The following is a 21830-nucleotide window of genomic DNA, read 5'->3' on the forward strand; positions in this document are numbered from 1 at the left end:
CCAAGGTCATTTTATATAAAATGAAGCCCATACCTCTTTTACGTGTGGCAGACTTCTACTGCGAATCAAATCATTATGAATCACGTTGTCACGGTATGAGTTCCTCCTAGTATTACGGGATGTCTAATCACACGTGACAACCGTCCTATCGCAATAAAAAGTGTCAGTTAGGCCATACTGGATAATCATAAAAGAGTCAGGTCAGCATGTATAAATACCAGGCTCCTACGCCTGGCCAAGGGGACACAATCACTTGCTAGCACACACTCACTCTCTAAAATTTTCTAAGTCCACTTCGTATATCTAAAAACCATTTCTTCCCGGGATTACACCCACCCCCGGAGCATACATTTTATGATGTTCGCATCAAATATATTATATAAACAAAGTATCACCACGTACATCGCACGTGCTGTTTACTAGTAATTATAAAATTATAAAAATCACCAAATAGTCAAATCATTTTCCAGCTTGTTACAAGTTCACGTTTGTGGACCAATTGTTATATATTACCAACTCATACATACATACCATATTAAATCAACACATCGTCATCATGTCATAACAATATTATTATTTCTGTTCTAAATACGGGGATTAAGGAAAAAACTTATAAGAAACAAAATTAACCATTTTCCAAAAAAAAAAAAAAAAACTTAAAAAGAAACATATTGAAAACATGCACCAAAATATGTTGTGCTTATTTTTTAAAATAAATCATTTTGCCTTGCCTTTGAGATTTTTTGATAGTCATTGTATAAAAAAGGTATTTACAGAATATGATCACAATCTGCACATTTCAAATTACCAAAACTAATTAATTTCCATAATTAATCGGATTTCAACATTTGACATGTTTTGCACGGAATTTCCCTTTTTTTTTTTGTTTTAAAAAAATTAATCATCCAATAATAATTTTCACATTTTGTACTGATAGAAGTTGAATGTGCAAAGATTTCTTGAACTGGAGAAAAAGTCCTATCCGAGGCAGAATGGATGGTTATCTATAAATATAGGTAAATCCAGGAATAAATACAAGATTATATATGCGTATCTATATCTATCTATTTCTCTTGATGGTTGAAATTCTTTGAAAACTCCATCACTCCCCCCACACCGACACCAGAGAGAGAGAGAGGAGAGGCGTTTTAGATGCAGGTGGGGTCTGACTTAAGGCAGCATAAATAAATAGCAAATACAGTTCTTTGTCGGGAATCGGATCCGCCAGCGGAGAGGAAAAAAGGTAGCGTTTTTGGGATAGATTTCATCTTGAGATCTCATTTTTATGGAATTAATATCTGGGTTTTGTTGGATTTTGAGTTATTAGCTAGTATTGTGTTTGGCAATGTGGATGTGTTTTTGTCTAAATGTTGGTCGTAATCATACCTTTGTTCATGTTTGCGTGAGATTTTTTGGTTTTATAAATGTTGAATGAAATGCTTTGATCCTATGATTGTGGTATGCCCATTTGGATCTGTTTGCAGATTATACTTTTTTGGTGATTTAATTGAGTTTAATAGGTTGCTATTTCTTGGTTAGAAAAATTACACAATTTCTGCATTTTTTTTTGTGTTCATTCATTCGATCCTATGGTATGCTCATTTGGATCTGTTTGCATATTTTTGTTTAGGAAACCGAAACTCGCCGCAGTTCTAGGAGTAAAGGAAGAAGAAATCACCAGTTTCATTGTTACTAATTGGTTTTACCAAGTTCATTACGCCCTGTTTCGTAAAATCGATAGGGGCCAGGTAATTCACGGTAACGGTACTGGAAATTACAACCAAGCAAATCTTATATTCTGGTCCATAATTAATATCTTCCTTTTCTTTATCTTCAACATATATAGCAGGAATTCAATAATTTATGTAAAGAATATGATAATTGTATTTCGAAACCTGATTTGTCCAAATTCTGTAGTTTCTGTGGAGAATATATATGATAATTGTATTGATTAATCAAGTATATATTTTGCTTGCATCTCTTCGATCTTCACTTTTTTGCTTGTATTTTCGAACTCTGCCTAGGATTTTAACCGTTAGATGGTTAGGAAAGTCTGATATAAAAGCTACTGTATCAAACCAGTTGTAACTCACTTGTGATAATAATACTTCGAACTTCTTCTTCCTGAGTGTGCTGTGTATTTTCTCTATTGGTTTTATTCCATTCTTCTTTCTGCACACATTGGTAACAAATTCTGGTACAATTCTTCAACTGTGGTGTTTCGAACGGTGGGACACATTGCTTTGCAAATTCAACTTTACCTTTTTTGACTAAGATCGATGCTTCGCAATTACTATGACTTACAGTGCTAAAATTTGTTGATAACAGTAGACGAGAAATAAAATCTTCACGAGAAACAAACTAGTTGTGGGCTTGATAGGCAAGTGTCGCATTGAACTCCAAATATATCTTCGGTTGATTTAATGTGCACTGAAATTTTTTGTTTAATTTTTTGAATTAATACATCTGGGTTTGGTCTCTGGTTTTGTGCTTGCTTATCCTAGAACTTGTATTGTATTGCTAGCTTGGATTTAAAGGAATATCTCCTTGAAATCACCATGTAATGGATTTCATGCCAGTATTTCCTAGAACTATATAGAGTAAGACTCAATTGATAGTTATTGGTTTTTTTAATCCATCTTAAAACTTGAAATATGTAGTAACAACTTCGGCAAGTGCAATGACCTATATTTGGTAGTTCATTGTATATCTATTTACTAGTCGAAAATCGACATTTACTTGTTGAAAGATCCAGCCTGTAATACAGCTGGAAATTTGTTGCTTTTCGCGCTAAATTTGGTGCATGTATTTTAGCATTATCTTATGACGTATACGCTTACGTCTTCCCACTTTGTATGCCAAAGGGAAGTTTTAGTAAATCATACGTGCATAATTGGATATTTATTGTTAACATTTGCCTAAATAGCTAAATTTCACAATAAATATGATGGTTTTGAGATAACTTAATGTTCAACTGGTAGAGGGGGAGGGAATAGGACAACTTTCTTCAACCACTGCTTTAAATTTTAAGTGTATTCCTCTTCTTAAATCCTCCATGCATATATTGCATTCGTGTCAAGTTTAGCATAAAACGGTTATGGAGACCAAGGACTTCGATGAGTTTGAGACGTATCATTATATATCATTACAGATGTCAGTGTAGAGTTCTATAGATCTGCATGCATCTTCCTTTCTCCTGTATAAATATGGAATGGAAATGACTCAATTCGTAATTTGTTTCAGGCTGTTAAATTTATAAAGAAAAAAATTTGACAAGCTAAGGATGAAGGCACTAATCCTGGTGGGAGGTTTCGGCACTAGATTGAGGCCATTGACATTGAGTGTGCCAAAGCCACTCGTTGATTTTGCTAACAAGCCCATGATTTTGCATCAGGTATAATATTTCATGTCTGATCAGCTGTATTTTGAAATATATCTTAATCAATGTCAAAACCCGACCCAATTGTTCAAAATGTATGTTCCTGTTGCAGATAGAAGCCCTCAAAGCTGTTGGAGTGACTGAAGTAGTCCTGGCTATCAATTATCAGCCTGAGGTGAACTGTTTTGGGCTTTCTCTTCCCACCACTGCAGATTACTAGAAACTGACTAAAAATAGATGTTTTAGTGAAAATTGAAAGTTTTTGTGCAGGTTATGCTGAATTTCTTGAAAGATTTTGAGACAAAACTTGAGATTAAGATTACGTGCTCTCAAGAAACCGAGCCTCTTGGAACTGCAGGTCCCCTTGCTTTGGCTAGGGACAAACTGGTAGATGATTCTGGTGCACCATTCTTTGTTCTCAACAGTGATGTCATCAGTGAATACCCGCTCAAAGAGATGATTGAATTCCACAAATCACATGGAGGAGAGGCTTCCATAATGGTCACCAAGGTATTGAACTACACGTTTTTTTTCCCTTAAGGTTCTTGTTATGATCCAGGTCTTACTTCATGAGTGGTGACAATTAATCTCTTGATTTAGGTTGATGAGCCGTCTAAATACGGTGTTGTTGTGATGGAAGAATCCACTGGACAAGTTGAAAGGTTCGTTGAGAAGCCCCAGTTATTCGTGGGTAACAAGATCAACGCTGGAATTTACCTGCTGAGCCCTGCAGTTCTTGATCGTATAGAATTACGCCCCACCTCTATCGAGAAAGAGGTGTTCCCAGAAATAGCAGCCGAGAAAAAGCTGTACGCCATGGTCCTGCCTGGGTTTTGGATGGACATAGGACAGCCAAGAGACTACATCACCGGCCTAAGACTTTACCTCGACTCCTTAAGGAAGAAATCTTCTCCTAAGTTGGCAGCGGGATCTCATATAATCGGTAATGTACTAGTTGATGAAACTGCAAAAATTGGGGAGGGATGCTTGATAGGGCCTGATGTTGCAATTGGACCTGGTTGTGTGGTCGAGACGGGTGTGAGGCTGTCTCGATGCACGGTAATGCGTGGTGTTCGTATCAAGAAACATGCTTGTATTTCTAGTAGTATCATTGGGTGGCACTCGACTGTTGGCCAGTGGGCTCGTGTGGAGAATATGACGATTCTCGGAGAAGATGTTCATTTGTGTGATGAAGTTTACAGCAATGGAGGAGTGGTTTTGCCTCACAAGGAGATCAAGTCGAACATCTTGAAGCCAGAGATTGTGATGTAAGCCAAGTGTATGATATTATGATGTTTTGTTAAATTAATTTTAGTTTTCCTCTTGTGTAATGTTGAAGGTTATATAAGTATGGCCACTGGTTTGAAATGTTTAACTAGTAGCAATGTGTGTGAATAGAAATAAAGTATTGGTTGCTTTTTTCTTTAATACACTGGTGTGATTTTTGAAGGGAGACTACGATTCGTTTATGTGAATATTTTCTAGATTGTTAGCAACCAAATTAAAATTTTTGAATTGTATGAATATCAAAATCAACGTCACGTATTCAACTTTCACGAGTTATAAGTCATGCAATTATTAAGAAAAGATCGTGTCGAAATAATAATTATCTTGTTGATTGAAGAATATGGAAGTCATATACTTCAAAGATGTTGAGTTTTGGGTGTATACATATATTAAATAATTTTTTTTTAAAAAAAAGGATATGTGACAGCTTCGAGTGAGGGTCCATAATGATTTCGTTGCCTTGCTTTTGAATGGAAAATCCCACAAAAAAACACCTTACATGATGTGGACTTTTATTTAATTCACACAACAGGACATGCGCTGGTAATTGGTTTATTATTATTTTCTTATGCAACTGGGATCTGAATTACAATTTGTTTTTATTTTTGCGGTTACTTTTGTAAATAGCCAATGTTCAAATCCCGACAAATAATCTGAATAAACTACACCAATTTTCAGTGTTTTGATAATTTGAATAAAAATTCTCGAATTTGAACTGAATCCAAATAAAAAAAATATTTGAAAAGTCATTCACAAACTAGCCCTATGATATTCTTTCTTTATCTTATATTATACAAGCAAAGAACAATCAAAACGCGCATGCAATTACATGACAGCATTATTCATGATTGACTCCATAAAGCTTGATTTACACCAACTCAACAATACTAGTTCCATTATGAGCTTCTAAGCCTTTTTTCCTTTTTGTCGATCCAACCATATATGATCTTTCACTCACACCACCCATGTTATCATCCATGGCTGATATGATAACAAATATATTTTTTTCTAAACAAATATTTCATTAAACAGGAATATAATATTAAAGTGTATTTATTATTATTATTTTAAAGAAAAGCGAAACTAGAGCAATATACATTTGAATGAAGAATTTCACAAGAGCTTCATTTTGTAGGAAACCACATTGAACTACATTTTTTTTCATGAAAATCGCTTTTTCCCGTGGAAAAACGATTTTCGTCGTAAATCTTATGCATCCAACCGCGCTCTTGGTCTAAAGCTGGAAAACAATGATTTATGCATCCAACCGCGCTCTTGGTCTAAAGCTGGAAAACAATGAGGACGCATATGAATGTAGCAAAGTTGAATCTACAATATCAGGTTCAGAGCCATTGTTGGGGCAAGATATTAAACTCTGTATTGGGACGTGAAAAAATCGTTCGTTAACACACACACATATACATGGCAAGTTAAAAAAAAATGGTGTCAACGACAAATAAGGTGTGTTTATATTGTTGCGACAAGCCAAAACATGACATATGAAGAAATGGCAAGAAGAAACCAGGATGCAAAGGCGAAAGCTATGGATATCTGGAACATATCACAGGAGAATTTGGTCTGTGTTTGGCAGATATTTGTGTCTCTTGTAAACAGAACCATCACACCAGCGGAGGAGCACGCAGCTGCAAGAGACAGAGTAGCTGTTACCTGCACAGACGGATGAATATTTATTTAGCAGAGAAACCCGGTCCGAAAACTGAAAACAGTGCTAATACTAATGGTTTAGGTCCTAAATAGTGTCAGCAAAAGTCGCTCTTGTTTCGCTTATGTGAGGAATGTACTGCACACAACAATCCAAACATAACTCTTGTCGATATAACAATCAATACAACGGATGTATTTGACCCAAAGCAGATGATGAATTTCAGAAAAATCGAGCAGTATCATCGATTTCTTTAGAAACAAATGCCAGTGGGGGTAATAGAACCTTCGCCACGGAAAGCAAGCTGTTATTAACTCCAGTTGAACCATACACTGGTTTTTATCAGTTTTTCACCATTGTTTCAAAGGCAATGCACACACATTCCCACTATGTTATTATCTTTACATGGCACCCACAGGCGGTCTATTTAGACTCGATGTATGCACCCTTAAGTTACACAATATCACTGTGGCCACATTTATTACACTACGATCATCTCCATTATCTCTCAATCAAGATCCACTTGAAAGAGATATAAGCTTTATACCCTTGACGTGTTTTGTATGGCTGCCTGTTGTATAGCCATGTAAATTTTGTTTCAGCTATTGTATGGTTTTAAACAATCAAGTAATGCAATTACTACTAGCTATAGCATTTGATAAAGTTGGAGGCGCTCCATCCTACAAGAAATCTACATTTTTCACGAAAACCCACCTTTTAAGTCTAATAAACGTTAAATAAAAACTGAATTAGTTCTTTGGACCTATCCAACATAACCGTATCTGTTCCTGAGGTTTCTAGTCTCATGTGACAACATTTCTCCAGGCAATTCTACACAATATTGAATAACACACTGAAAACCATTAGATGTGCACATTGTATGGTATTCTTGAGAGAAATATATGATCAGCTGGAAACTTTCGGTGCACCCAATTAATCATCATTGCTTATTCTGCTTTATGTTCGTTTAGAATGCATTTCTACATGTTTTTTAAAAGAAGTTAATTACCCATATACTGCTTAGATATGTCAAGGTCATTAGATGAAAAATAAAATAAAACTGCAGCATGGGTCAACAGGTGCACTTGCATGGTCAACAGGTGCACTTGCATGGTCTCCCCTGGTGGTTGTGTTTCTAGTGTCAAAATCAACTCCGACCAAACCAACAGAGGAAGCTTCTGCAGTTAGACTCTTAGACTAATAAGTAATAGGCATTATTGCAATAATAGAATAAAAAGAACCAGAAGTTGAAAATCACCTCGTGTTGGGACATGCAATTAAGTGAAATTATACCTATTTTTATTAAAAACTCTACTCGACTTCATCAAACTACTTGTTTTCAAAATAAGTTGAATGGTTTGGTCGTGAGCAAATATAATTTTTCACCTTAGGTGAAAAAAATATCCTTCCTAACTGGAATTCTCGTGGTTGATTTGGTGTTAGAATGTAAGGATTGAAACATTTTAAAATGAATCTTAAACAAGAGATATAAGTTACCCAGTCACCAACGACAAACAGGCTGACTACGATGTGATTATGCAAGTCTTTGTTGAATCTCAAAGCATGCATGTCGAGGCACGCAAGTCCAAAGCTCCACAAAACCTGAAGCCCCATTGATGCTATTAAGTAGCTGTCAAAGATGCTTACTGATTAGCAACTGTTTGACAATATATTACACAAACAATTCCTACGCAAGGGTTAAAAAATAGCCAAGTAGAATGAGAAAAAACCGGTAATTCTTTAATTTCCAGTAAAATGCACAGAAATATACAAGAATGTGCTTTTTCAGCACGATAACCAAACAAACTCGTCAAATGCTGTAAAATTTGGAGACGAACATGTCAGATACAATCTAACACCTCGAAATATGAGAAGAGAACCAATGAAAAAAATGCCAGTCAAAGTTCATATTTTGTCGCTTAAAACTCAATTCAGACATCAATTTGGGTTCTCAAATTTTGATGGATCCTACAAATGTCGATAAATTCTACACTTTCATAGCAATTATTGTAAAATGGACATACATAAAATTTATGGATTAGATTTCTTCCACTTTTTACACATCAAATTAAGAAATATGTAACCCTCAATCCTTCTAAACTATTCACCAAAAACAGAAAATATATATATATATATATATGTATATATGTATACAATTTTGTATATATATGATGATGATTCTTCTTTACTGTATAGACAAAACCCTAAAACAACACCACAAAATAACAAAATTGTTTTTTCCCCAATTACGACAAGCAGCCCACAAATAGAACCATCACGATAAAAGCAAATCAAGGAAAGAAAAGGGAAAATTACCAAAAAGCAGTAGTAGTCGAGAAACCAGAGGCTGAGGCCATAATTCCAATTGAGGCTGCCGCAAAAAAACACTGCCCAATTCTTAATATGAGCCCACTCTTTTTCCCTGGACTGCCGAACAGCTCCTTCATATCCTCTCCTTCTCTCCCACTATCTCTTTCTCTAAATATCTGGGTCTCTGTGTGTTCTTGGTAAAGATTGAATCTTTATGTTGTGGGCTATTTTCCCAATAAAGAAGATGGAACAGTGAAATGCTCTTGCAATTTCAGAACATTCTCATTAGATGGAATTACATAAAGCAGAATCCCAATCCACTTTTGCTGACTATTGATTATCAGTTATATATATTATATTATGTGTGTGTATTGTATATACAAATCGGTGAGTATATGTAATATGTATATGTATATATACGTTATGCAATTGACGAGAGCGACAATAGGAGCAGGAGCTTCGATTTGGTTTGATGTTGTGCCACTCACCACATAATCTTTCAACATTTGTACAAACCTCAGTGTATAAAAATATATCGAGAATAACACTCCAATAATAACTTAAATTGAACAATTTAGCATAAAAACAAAGAATATAAGATTTTTAGTAATTTTTTTGTTTTTAATCCAGATGTTCGTATATGCATCTTGTATAAAATATATCGAGAATGTTATTTCCGATATAGTATAAGGTCAAATAATATAAGGTTTATTAGTAATTTTTTTTGTTTTTAATCCAGATGTTCGTATATACATCTTATATAAAATACATTGAGAATGTTACTTCCGATATAGTATAGATCAAATCTTGCTAAATTGTGAACACTTCCGGGAAAAAAAAAGTGTACATTTCTATAGATTTAGGTAATACATGATTAAAATAACTCCTACAATATAAAATGGAGCATGTGATGAAAGTTATAGTTTTTTCTTCTTTAGGTTTTTGCAATATCAAGATCCAGAATTTAAGCTGATAATTTGGACTGGAAAATCGAGACTCGTAGATATATTTTATATTTGAAATTCATTTGAGATGTGACCATTTCAAATACACGATCACGGGTTAATTTCGTAAGACATATCACTTATCTGTATCATTTATGAAAAAAAAATTTGTTTTTTATGTCTAAAAATATTATTTTTTCTTGTAAATATAGATAGAATTAACCCGTCTCATAGATCATCTCATAAAAACTTAGACTTAGTTTGGAAGTTGAAAGAGAAAATAAAAGAAGGCAAGGGAAAGGGAGAGAAAAAGAATGATGTATTTCTTTGTTTGAGAGTTAAGAAAGAAAAGAAATGAAATGAGTTAAATTTATTTAAAATCAATTTTTTTTGTTTGTGTTTCCTCCCATTTCCGTCCACTTTTGGAAGAAAATATTTTGGTTGAGATGGAAAAAAATTTTCACTCCCTTCATTTCTTTTCCTTCCTTTAAAAAACTCTCAAACAATCAGCTTTTTAAAATTTTATTTTCTTTTATTTCTTTTTCTTTCAAATCACATCTCCCAAATGAAATCTTAGGGCATGATTGGTAGGAGGGAATAAGGTGGGAATGAAATGAGCATTCCCATCTCATTCCCTATATCCATGCTTGGTTTGACATTTGAATGGGAATGAGTTCAAATTAATAATTATATTAGTTTTATTATAAAGATAATTTTATAATGATTAATAGGCTATAAATAGTTATATATTTTTATTGTTTTAAATAATAATTATAATAAATATTTTTTAACCTATAATAAATATTTTTGAATAGCTACTATTTTGGATTTTAATGAAAACATTATTTGATAATTAAAAATAATCCAATTCCATTCCGATTTTATTTTTCTGATACCAATCATTTGAATGAAATAAACTTATCATTCCATTCCTACTCTTATTCCATTCCAAAGTTGATTCCATTTCAATCTATTTCATTCAAGTATACCAAGCATGCCCTTACTCTTTCAAATACATCACAGATCATCTCATATTAAAAACACACAACAAATATTAAAAACTAATTATTACTTTTATTTTCATCTAAATTTATATTTTCCATTTTTCGAAAAACTGATAGTTCATAAAATAGTTTTTAATTGAGTATTACCTATCTCCTTAATTTTTTTTTTATTATAACTTAAATTTTTAATTAATTATAATATCTTAATGTCTTATAGAAGATATATGACCTACTAACAAATTTTTTAATTCTAAAATAAAACATTGTTTATAAATTTATAGTTAGTATATTTGTATATTAACATAAACCAAAATAAACACATATTAATTTTAAGGGTAAATTATTTTAAAATCCTCAAACCCAAACATTTCTTTCTCTTAACTCCCTATACTCAAATTTCTTTGTTTCAACTCTCTAGTGGTCCCCAAATTTGTCTTAACAAAGTGTTTATCATTTAATCCTTTGTACGTGACATTGTTTTACATATCGAACCAGTTCAGGCAAAGCAGAACTATCGGTTACGCAAGGTTTCCAGCCGATATACTCTGGATTAGGGTTCAACATGCTTCCGTAAGATGAATTAAATTCAAAAACCTCTTTGACCATAGTGTCGTCGGGTCATACCTGCCGAGTTTTACGAAGTGCTCCTCACACTCCAACCACGCAGTCGCAACAGATGGTTTATGCACAAGCTCCTTCAACGACACCCAGCACAACCTTAATTCATTTTCTACCTTAAGGCGTATGGTATATGAATTTAATTATAAAATATGAGCATGAAAGAACAAGAGACTTTAGAAAAATTATTCAGACATAATATTATTACATAAATCAACTTCTTTGAAGAGGAGAAGACAACTTGTTTAGCTACTCATAGTAGCTTTGTTCTTGAAATACATAAAAAGAAAACTTATTACAATCTTAGAAAGAGAAATATTACAACAATTTATTTGTAAGAAAACTGAAGGGAATGATCGATGTCTTCAGCTTCCTTGAACGCTTATATTTATAACTGAGGTTCCACTCGTTTCACCAAGAAACTTCAGGGAATCTTACAGCTGTTTTGTCTTGTCCTTCTCTGCCATTATTAATGGCATCTTTAGCTAGTGGATGAGTCACCCGTTATCCACCTTGTCCTGTTATGCCATTATTGATGGCATCGTTTGTTTGTGGAGGAGTCACATGTCGTCCTTTTTCTTTTGGCTCTATCCTCCTCACATGCCTTTTTTATTGTTGTCGGGGCATCTTCTGCTTTTGCAGTGGTCCCCTGAAAAAATGCATCTTTGGTGGTCCCTGTCCACCTTTGCTTGTCTCGTAAAATTTTTTTCGATCCGTTCGGGGTCTGAAGGTTTTTCCGAATTCTGGCTCCTTCTGGTTTGGACACTCTGGGCAGATATTCTCTGACCATCTTTCGATATGAGCCATGTTACAAAATTTTCGGCGAGTCTCTTTACTCCCCGGCAGCTTGTTGTTCCACAAAAAGTTCCTCTTCTTTTCGTAGAGTTCTTCCGTAAAAGCCGTAGTTTTTCCTGTCATTGTGTTTAACAGGAATGATCCGTTCACAGAATTCTGATAAAATTTGAACAAAAACTTGACCTTGTCCATCTCGGTGAGACAAACCCAAATACTCCATGCCCTTTTGGTTGAAATTTCATTTTCACCAAAAGTGGACACTAATGGTATTTCTTCAGATATAGGATCCTTGATGAATATTTGATTATTCATGTCAGGTCTCCTTAGCTTGATGAAATGAAAGGGCTCGTGTGATCCTTTCCCTGTTGGTTCTGGAGCTGCACTAAAGAAGTAAAATTTGAGCATATCTCCTCTGGACAAATGGTCGTTATTTGCCCATGTTTCTTGGACTGCTTCCTGAATCCATTTTGATAGCTGTGATATCTCTTGGAAGCTTGGTGAAGTTGTATAAACTGAGGTTAAAGCCCCAAATTCATACCATTGCTTCACATCCTTAGGGTTGACATTAGTTTTTAGCCAAACCCTTGGATATATTCCTGCAACATCAACCCTGCAAGTGTTAGGGTTAATTTCACTTCTTGTACTTAATTTCTTCCACCTCTGTTGATAAACCTGGAATGGAAAAATTATAGCTCGGTTAGTATCAATCTTAGATTTGCCCTTGTCTGTGTTGGGCCTAAGATTGATCTCTTCCTCTTTTACCCCAGAGGCGGAGGGTTGATTTGATGAGTTATCCTCATCAATTGTTGCTTCATCCAGATCATCAAAAGCTGATGATAGATTAGCACTTGTTTCTTGAGTTTTAGATTCCTCAACATCTTGTTTCACAACCGGTGGTTGTATTTCTTGTTCTTGTAAAACCAATGGTTTTAGCATATCTTATTTATAAGAAACCAGTGGTTTCTCTATAGCCTTCACAATTGGCCCTTGAATAGCAGCCCATAGTTGGGTTTGAGCTTGCATACATCCTGTAATTCGATTAGATACTTTGATCCGATCAGCTTGTTGTAACCTGCCGGCCATTTCAGCATTAATGGCTAACTGGTTGAACTCGTTTTGAAGCAACCCAAGGTGTTCCCTGAGATGCCTCTGCATTTTCATGATGGAATCCACTTCACTGCATTCCATCTCTTGTTAAGAAATCTGCAAGAATATTTTCATGAGATTTAATAATAACAATATCAAAAATATAATTTTGACATAATGTTTGCCATCTTAATAACCTAGCTTTCTCAGGTTTAGATTCAATCTTATTTCTTAGAAAATCTTTTACCTGGGTGTTATCAACCTTCAGCGTGAGTTTTTTAGCAAGTAAAAATAATGTCCATTTTTCGAAAGCCCTTTTAACTGCATAAAATTCCTTCTCGTTGATATGCGATCTGATTGCTTCAGATTCTGAAAAAAGACCGCTACAGTATATGCATGGTATTTCTCCATCCGGGGTGATCTTGGTAAGGACTGCTGCCCACCATTCGTCACTGGCATCCGTAAATAACACCAGATCATCTTTATCTACGGGTATAGCCATTTTTGGGAGATTCTTACATATCTCCTTTAATTGGTTTACCCCTTTAGTATGGTCATCGGTCCATATAAACCTGGCATCCTTTTTTAACAAAGGACTGAACACTTTTTTGTACATTGCTAGGTTATTTATGAACATCCCTGCAAAATTAACTACTCCTAGAAAACTAGTCCTTCTTGTTTACAAATTTTAGAGAAAACCTCTAAGTGTTTAACATGTTCGTCGATGTTTTTTGATGCTATAAGAATATCATCAATATAAACAAACATAAAGTTGAAATAATCTTTAAAAAGATTATCCATCTTTCTTTGAAATATTTGGGGTGCATTGGCCAATCCCATAGGCATAACTTCCCAAATATAGTGTCCTTGTGGAGTAGAGAAGACTGTGAATTTCTTACTGCCTTCTTCCATTCGAATCTGGTAAAATCCAGACTTACAATCAAATTTTGAGAACACTCTAGCATTTCGTACACAACTAATTAGGTGTTCTCTAGTGGGTATGAAGTACCCATCAAACTCCAGGATTTTATTAATACCTTGGTAGTTAATAACTAACCTGGGTTTCCCTCTTTTTATTTCACCATGATTTTTTACCAGAAAACCTGGGCTGCTATATGGTGAAACTCCTTCTTTTATTAGACCAAGGTCCAAATGTTCCTTGATAATCATTCTCATATCCTTTTGATCTGTTATGTTCGTCGGGATAGGCTTATATCTGACGAATTCATACTCTTTACCTTCTTTTAGATTAAGGCTGGCTTTGATTTGATTTCTATCCCATCATGCCAAAGGATGCTCGTTATAACTTTCTTTGAGCCTCTTTTTGACATCTTCAAGGGATACCTTATTTTCTAACTCTATATCTCTGTGATTTAGAGTTACCTTGAGAAGCTCCATATCCTCTGTTTGGAGTTCTTGTTCTGTTGTTATTTTCAACATGGTTTCTCCAAACTTTCTTGGATATTTCATTTTTGGGTGAAAAAGTTGTCCTTTATCACCACGCTGGCTGCGAAATATTATCGGCAATTGTCGATAAAAAGCAACCTTGAGTCTTTGAACAATAATTTTATGATCACAAATTATAGTGAACATAAGTCTTCTTGACTCATTGTCTTGTGTGTACTTCTTAAACATTTGTAAGAAGTTATTTCCTAACATGATATCAGCTCCTGTATCATGGAAATATATTGGTGGTGTCTTTACCTTGTACCAAGGTGTTTGACCTGCTCCTCCCACAAGGATTTTTGCTTGTTTTATTCCTTTGCAAAGAATTAAAATTCTTCGAGAGAAATCTTGTCCAACAATTTTTGGCAAGTCCTCTTCACATTCTTCAGGAAAGACTCATCTTTTTGCTGTACAAATTCCTGCTCCCAAGTCAATATAAGCTACAAAGTATTCAGCCTTATATTGTTCGTATAACATCCCAATTGAAATGTAGATGGAGAAAGGACTTGTTGTCATTTTACTTAAAGGGATTACTAAATGGTCCTGCCATTTTTAGTAGACTGCATTGTAACTCCGTAATCCGATTAAGACTATTTAGCCTTAATACTTCTAAGGCCTTAGTAGGTAGAGTATTGTTACTCTTTTCTACTTCTTCAATGCATTCTAGTAAATCATGCTCGTGATTTACTAATCTCAAAAGTTGCTTCTTCCTCTGTTTGTGAACAGAGTTCTCGAATTTGATTAAGGGATTGTCCCTTATCCAATTCTCTTGGTTTTCCATCTCGTATAATTCTTATTGAATCCTCCAAGTCTTTTCTTTTGCCATGAACTCTATTCTCTTTTCAAGGCGTTTCCATGGTTTATGATCCTCCAAGAATAGTCCAAGAATGAGCTGATCCACTTCTTTTCCTGGAATTTCCCATATTTGAACTTCCAATTCTCCAATATTTATCACTCCTTGGTAAGTTCTTTTTTCCTATTGTTCCAAATAGTAAATCGAGTTACAAGGGAACTGGTTCCGATGACTTGTAATTTCGAATACTATTTTTACTTCTTTCCATCCTTATGGAGATCTAAGTTTTTCTATTATAGAAAACTCTTTTTCTTCTGGTGGAATTTCTTGAATAGGAGATTTGTCCCATCTCCTAATTGTCATTCGGTTTCCTTGGAAAGATAACCTTCGGGGTTCTATTTTAAGGTCTCTATATAGAACTGGTCTGCCTTGAATTTGAATGTCTGTTTCCTGAATTAAAGGAAACTCGATTCTTTCCAGGTATATTGCTTGAGCAACTTTCCCAAAGATCTCTGGAATTTCAATAAATAATTCAGAATGATGAGTATTAGAAAAAGCATATGAAATTTGATATGTAATAGAATATGGTCTATTACCTTCCTTCATTAGTCTTTTTTCCTTGAAGTTTTGATGCAACGTCAAGGCTCGACTAAAGTCCCTGTCAGCTAAATTGTAGGCTATTCTTGGATAAATAACTCCTACAATTTTTCCTGCACAAAGATTTCCTGAGATAGTACCCGGTACAACATCTTGAATATTCCCCATTCTTTTATCACATACTACGATATCTATGGGTGAATCTATTTCTTCCTTAAAAGTTGCCTTAATCATTATTTGGATTGCTCCAATATGAATCCAAGACATCGTCCTTGCTACCCCCATAGCTTTTGCAATTCCTCTCTTATTTCTTCAAAAGGAATTGGCTGCATCTCTATTTGATTACTTGTTAACTCCATAGGGATTGTCATTTCCCTTCTGGATACTTTGTAAATCAAATGATGTCTTCTTTGTCTAAGTTCTAGGTTGCCTAAGTGAAAGGGCCCGTGTCCTGATTTAATATTTAATGATCAAACAACCAGGATTAATGAATGTAAACAGCGAAAACGAGTTAAAAATTTGCGTTTTGGGCCTACAGAAAATTCGGCATGAACTATTCGTAATTAGGACATTCCAAAAACCTGTACAACACAACCAACAATATATACTCGAAAATAGAGACACAACACCAATTTACACACCTATAGTCGCACTGGCCAGGACTAAACACATGCAGAGTCGGCAAGGTCGATCACACAAATAAAAATCCAAAACAAAGTCCAAAACTATCGATACAGGTACACAGGGCATCACCCCGGCAAATATAAAACTCGCTAAACTGATATATACATATATCTGGAAACTCGACGCCACGCTCGACTCACTGGGTATCACTAGATGACGCTCCACCAAATGCGTCAAATCCCCCTGGATAACCTGCTATGGAATCACAAACAACCACAACATAAAAAGAAAACAGGGGTCGGACCCCAGTACGACGAACTAGAAAAATTATGACAAATATAACTGACATGAATAAAATCAAGTACAATGCAATGAAATGCAATGTAATGCGTGACAGATATCAATAAAATAAGGGATACCAAATGGAGTCCAAACGAAACGTATCACAATAATCTCAGTGGCCACCCGTGCCAGGAACGCAGCAGACCTCGAATCATCACTGCTAATCCATACACGTAGCATCGGAGGGTGACAGGAGCGACCCGTCCAGCCTCATGCTGTCATCAGGAGTGTCGTACGTAGCATCGGAGGGCGACAGGAGCTACCTGTCCGTGCCTCATGCTATCTCAAGAGTGCACTAAACAATGTCACTCGCTCCATGATGACTCCATACATCTCAAGATATCAATATCAATAGCAATCAAAGGAGTCAAGGCTCAACGTGCTATGAAAAATTGTAAATGAGTGAATGCAATCATATAATCCACATAAGCACCTAAAGCACGTTAAAAAAATACTTAATATCATTACATGCCATTATAGGCGTCGTAATATAAACAGCTCATACGTACCTCAACCAACACTTAATTTACCACAGAATATCTCAAGTAATATTCGAATACTCCAATCCTGTGAAAAACCATTTATTTCACATCAATTCCTATTTCCGTTTACAAATCCGAATATTATTAAAACTAAATCTAAAAATCAAACTAACATTTCCAATTATCCATATTTCATATTAAATCATCCTATCAATGATCAACTATCGAATAAACGACTCTAAAAGTCGAAATACCAACATATTCAGATTCTGAATTTTCCCAGAAAATTCCTAAAAATTCTGAAATGTATATATATCAATTCTAACACATCTTAACATCTAAATAGCGATTTAAGTAACCTTAAAATTCGAAAATCCCAATAAATAAAAATCTGGAAATTCAAAATATTCCCAATTAAATTCTGAAAATTATCGAATACCTTCAATCAACTCCAATATAATACCTACAACAAATAATAAATCAAATATCAATTATCGGATGTCAATTGAATCGAAATACCCAAAATTCGAAATCCTAAATTCGAAATATACCTCAAGACTTCGAATTAAAGGTCTAAACAACCGGAACAACACTCCTCCTCGCTCAGGCGGCGATCGGACGGCGGCTAGGGGCGGCGAAGACGGCGGCTGGTCGGAGTCGAGTTCGAACAGATCGCGAGAAAACTTACGATATCGGTATCAAATTAAAGTTTACGTCGCGAGGATTCCAGAACTATATTTACTTTTGAAATTCGGCCAAAAACGAAGGAGATACGGGCATTTAAAGTGACGGGAAAAGTTTTGAAAAAACAAAAGAAAGAAGACGACGGATGAAGATGAAGAATCTGTGAAGATGACGTTATGACGTTAAAGAGAGGAGAGAGATTATCCGATATATATTTAATATATATCTTGTTTAATCGTGTGTATTCTTTTATTTTATTCGGGGTTAAAACTTGGCCCGGTTCGAGTTATTTCAACTCATGTGTGCTCTATAAATAAAATATGCATTTTAATATCATCTAAAAACCGATATTTATTAATACATATTTGTAACACACAAATTAATTAACATAGTAAATTCGGGTCCTTACATTTCTCTCCCTCTAAAAACAAGATTTCGTCCTCGAAATCAAACACACATCAAACGTATATACAAAGGGATTAAACATCTACCACTGATAGTACATAGAAAAATCGGAGTACATGGAATAAGTCATCACATTTTCAAACAAGTGAGGCCATTCTTGACGCATTCTAGACTCCAATTCCCATGTAGCTTCTTCTCTCCCATGTCTACTCCATTCCATCATAACCAAAGAAATCGTCTTGTTTCTAAGTTGTTTTTCTTTACGATCAAGGATCTGCACTGGATACTCAACATAGCTAAGGGAACTATCCAACTCCACATCATCAGCCCTCAAGATATGAGAAGGATCTGGTTCATACTTCCGCAGCATAGATACGTTAAATACATCATGTATCGCAGACAAACTCTGCGCAAGTTCAAACTGTAGTGACCCAACCCGGATCCACTACCAAATCAGAGTTATAGTAAAAGCGCACGCAATAAAAGCTTAAAGTGTAAAGAGCGGATAATTAAAATACAACAAATCCAATCGAACCGACGTTATCACAAGTGTAAGTACTATTATACAACCAAATCGAAGGTTCAGGGTAAATAAATCCCTACCCTCTACAACCTCGCACTCTCCAAAGCTCAATCCTGCTGAGAGCCGCCTGAACCGTTCAGCCTCAAACCTACCCCGCCACAAGGTACACAATATCCAAACACAGGGGCGTGAGCTAGAATGCTCAATACGAAGCAATGATATAAATACAAATATGCGAGCGCAGATGATTTTAACACTCAAGTGAAAACACTTGCTCATGGCACCGGGAATATACAGTACCGGCTAGAGAGCTACTCCGCGGGGTACTCGTATACTCCATATCAGGGCTGAGCCAACCCCATCCTGACCCGAATCCAAAACAGGATACAAGTCCCCTATGGAAACTGTCATACCTGACTCGAGTCCAAAATGATATCATCGTTCCCTATGGAGACTGCCAATGACTCACATCTCTCTGGATGCAGTCACACGTAAAATCATGTATGTGCTAAGGCGGTAAAACATGCTAAAACATGATAAAACATATAGCACATACTCATGCAAAATATAAGCAAATATATCATGTCGGCTATCTCGGTTAGTACTTACGTACCTCTAACACTGCTGGTCGAACCTAGCTCTGCTGGTCTAGACTCCAAGCCTACTAGTCCAGTCTACTAGCTACTACAACGCAAATATCCATGCATCAACAATTAAGCTCTAAAAGCCTTAACTAATCTATTGCATACTCCTAAATATTTTTAGGAAGCCAAATTATACCTTCGTCCGTCGTCAGCCCGCTGGTGTAGAATCGCCTCAAAACTTAGGCACACCTCCGCTACGACGCCGGGATCGCTAGGAAACTTTCGGATTCCCAATAGGATGCCTAGAACTCCGTAGATCTAAGTAAGAAGGTTCGAAAACCAAAGGAAAGGAGGGAAAATCGGTGCACAGAATGAGGGCTCGGACCCCTTATTTATAGACGACGATCGGAACCTACGATCCCTGTTCGGAACGTCCGATCACGATCGGAACCTCCGATCGCACCTTCGGAGCGTCCGATCGCTCAATATTACGTCAGCCATGACATCACCTTGCTGACGTAAGCGATGATGTGTTCATTGAGTCAGATCGGAGCTTCCGATCTTGCCGACGGAGCTTCCGATCTCGATCGGAGCTTTCGATCCTGGCACGGAGCTTCCGATCCACTTCGGATCGTCCGAACTCCTCATCGGACCGCCCGGTCCTGTTGAACCAATTCAACTAGTTCGAGTGCTCTGAATCCATTTCTGAAGTCCGTTATCCCAATCAGGAACTTACTTAATCATGTTTTACTTAATCTAAACATGATCACGTGATTAATTACTCATTTAATCACTAATAAAAAATGCGGGTTACTACATTCTCCCCCACTTAAGAAATTTCGTCCTCGAAATTTAAGTCTTAGAGGAAAACATAAATAGCTAACCAATGTTCTTTATTACAACTGAAGAAGTATAAACTTGATACAAAGAAGTACAAAATCTCAAAATAACTCGGGGTGCTCGGCTAACATCCGACTCTCTAACTCCCAAGTAGCTTCCTCTGTACCTCTGCGTTGCCATTGTACCATCACCAACGGTATACACTTGTTACGAAGTACCTTGTCCTTTCTGTCAAGAATCCGTAGGGGTTTCTCCACATACGATAGATCTCGATCTACCTTTACCTCGGTCGGATGCAAAATATGCGACTCATTCGCCACATACTGCCTCAACAAGGAAACGTGGAACACATCGTGGATCTTCGAAAGATCGGGTGGCAAGGCCAGACGATAAGCAACATCCCCAACCTTCTCGAGAATCTCGAAAGGACCAATAAATCTTGGTGACAACTTACCCTTGAGACCAAACCTCATCACCTTTCGGAAAGGTGACACACGCAAGAAAACATATTCCCCTACTTCAAAATGAAGTGGTCTGCGGTGAGTGTTCGCGTAGCTAGCCTGTCGATCCTGGGCTGCCTTAACCCTGCGTCGGATCAACTCTACTGCATCAATCATCTGCTGAATCATCTGAGGACCCTTAACCTGACGCTCGCCAACCTCGTCCCAAAACAATGGTGTACGACAACGGCGTTCATAAAGAGCCTCAAATGGTGTCATGTCAATGCTGCGATGGTAACTATTGTTGTAGGCGAACTCCACCAAAGGTAAATGATCATGCCATGCTGGACCAAAATCCATCACCGCCGCGCGAAGCATGTCCTCTAGAGTGCGAATAGTACGTTCCGACTGTCCGTCCGTCTCTGGATGATAAGCCGTACTCAAGCTCAAAGTAGTACCAAGGGCTCGCTTGAAACTACCCCAAAATCTCGAGGTAAATCTCGGATCTCTATCGCTGACAATGCTCAATGGAATCCCATGCAATCGCACAATCTCTCGCACGTACAATTGCGCCATCCTATCAAAGGTGTAATCGCGGTTATAGGGAAAAAAATGCGCTGACTTCGACAACCGATCCACGACAACCCAAATAGCATCACAATTCCTGGAAGACATAGAAAAGTGGGTGACAAAGTCCATCGTCACATGCTCCCACTTCCATTCAGGAATCTCTAAGCTGTGAAGTAACCCTCCGGGTCGTCTAAACTCTGCCTTGACTTGTTGACACACAAGGCATCGGGATACAAACTGATAAACTCTGCGCTTCATCCCTTTCCACCAAAATCGAGTGCGAAGATCCTTGTACATCTTCATGCTGCCGGGATGTACAGAGAATCGACTACGGTGATCTTGCGATAAGATCTCATCCCTCAAAGTAGAATCCTCGGGTATCACAACTCGACCAGAAAGACACAACAGACCGTC

The 21830-nt window shown here is 36.4% G+C and overlaps 2 protein-coding genes across 4 annotated transcripts; one reads left to right on the top strand and one right to left on the bottom strand.

Moving 5' to 3' along the window:
- Positions 1-952: 952 nt before the first annotated feature.
- Positions 953-4807, top strand: LOC140880778 (mannose-1-phosphate guanylyltransferase 1). Of its 3 annotated transcripts, none has more exons than XM_073285533.1 (6): positions 953-1243; positions 1631-1764; positions 3244-3394; positions 3492-3554; positions 3650-3889; positions 3980-4807. In XM_073285533.1, exons 3-6 carry the CDS (start codon positions 3284-3286, stop codon positions 4649-4651), a joined length of 1086 nt encoding a protein of 361 aa, XP_073141634.1. In that variant the 5' UTR covers positions 953-1243; positions 1631-1764; positions 3244-3283; the 3' UTR covers positions 4652-4807. The 3 variants fall into 3 exon arrangements, with proteins under 3 accessions (XP_073141634.1, XP_073141632.1, XP_073141633.1); XM_073285531.1 differs by having other exon boundaries at positions 1631-1758; XM_073285532.1 differs by having other exon boundaries at positions 1631-1748.
- A 1291-nt stretch (positions 4808-6098) lies between these two features.
- LOC140883290 (CASP-like protein 5B1) lies at positions 6099-9071 on the bottom strand. Its single transcript, XM_073289709.1, has 3 exons — positions 8646-9071; positions 7827-7959; positions 6099-6334 (listed from the first exon to the last, which is right to left on the bottom strand). Exons 1-3 carry the CDS (start codon positions 8774-8776, stop codon positions 6134-6136), a joined length of 465 nt encoding a protein of 154 aa, XP_073145810.1. The 5' UTR covers positions 8777-9071; the 3' UTR covers positions 6099-6133.
- Positions 9072-21830: the final 12759 nt, after the last annotated feature.

Source organism: Henckelia pumila, chromosome 2, assembly GCF_033568475.1.
Source record: "Henckelia pumila isolate YLH828 chromosome 2, ASM3356847v2, whole genome shotgun sequence".
Classification (NCBI taxonomy): domain Eukaryota; kingdom Viridiplantae; phylum Streptophyta; class Magnoliopsida; order Lamiales; family Gesneriaceae; genus Henckelia; species Henckelia pumila.

Bases quoted from the DNA above. Each gene is read 5' to 3' on its own strand.
- LOC140880778 (XM_073285533.1), top strand. From the start codon at position 3,284: ATGAAGGCACTAATCCTGGTGGGAGGTTTCGGCACTAGATTGAGGCCA. The intron at 3,555-3,649 runs GTGAACTGTTTT...GTTTTTGTGCAG, and splicing joins CTATCAATTATCAGCCTGAG to GTTATGCTGAATTTCTTGAA. The intron at 3,890-3,979 runs GTATTGAACTAC...CTCTTGATTTAG, and splicing joins CTTCCATAATGGTCACCAAG to GTTGATGAGCCGTCTAAATA.
- LOC140883290 (XM_073289709.1), bottom strand. From the start codon at position 8,776: ATGAAGGAGCTGTTCGGCAGTCCAGGGAAAAAGAGTGGGCTCATATTA. The intron at 7,960-8,645 runs GTAATTTTCCCT...CATCTTTGACAG, and splicing joins TCGACTACTACTGCTTTTTG to CTACTTAATAGCATCAATGG. The intron at 6,335-7,826 runs GTAACTTATATC...CCGTCTGTGCAG, and splicing joins TGTTTGTCGTTGGTGACTGG to GTAACAGCTACTCTGTCTCT.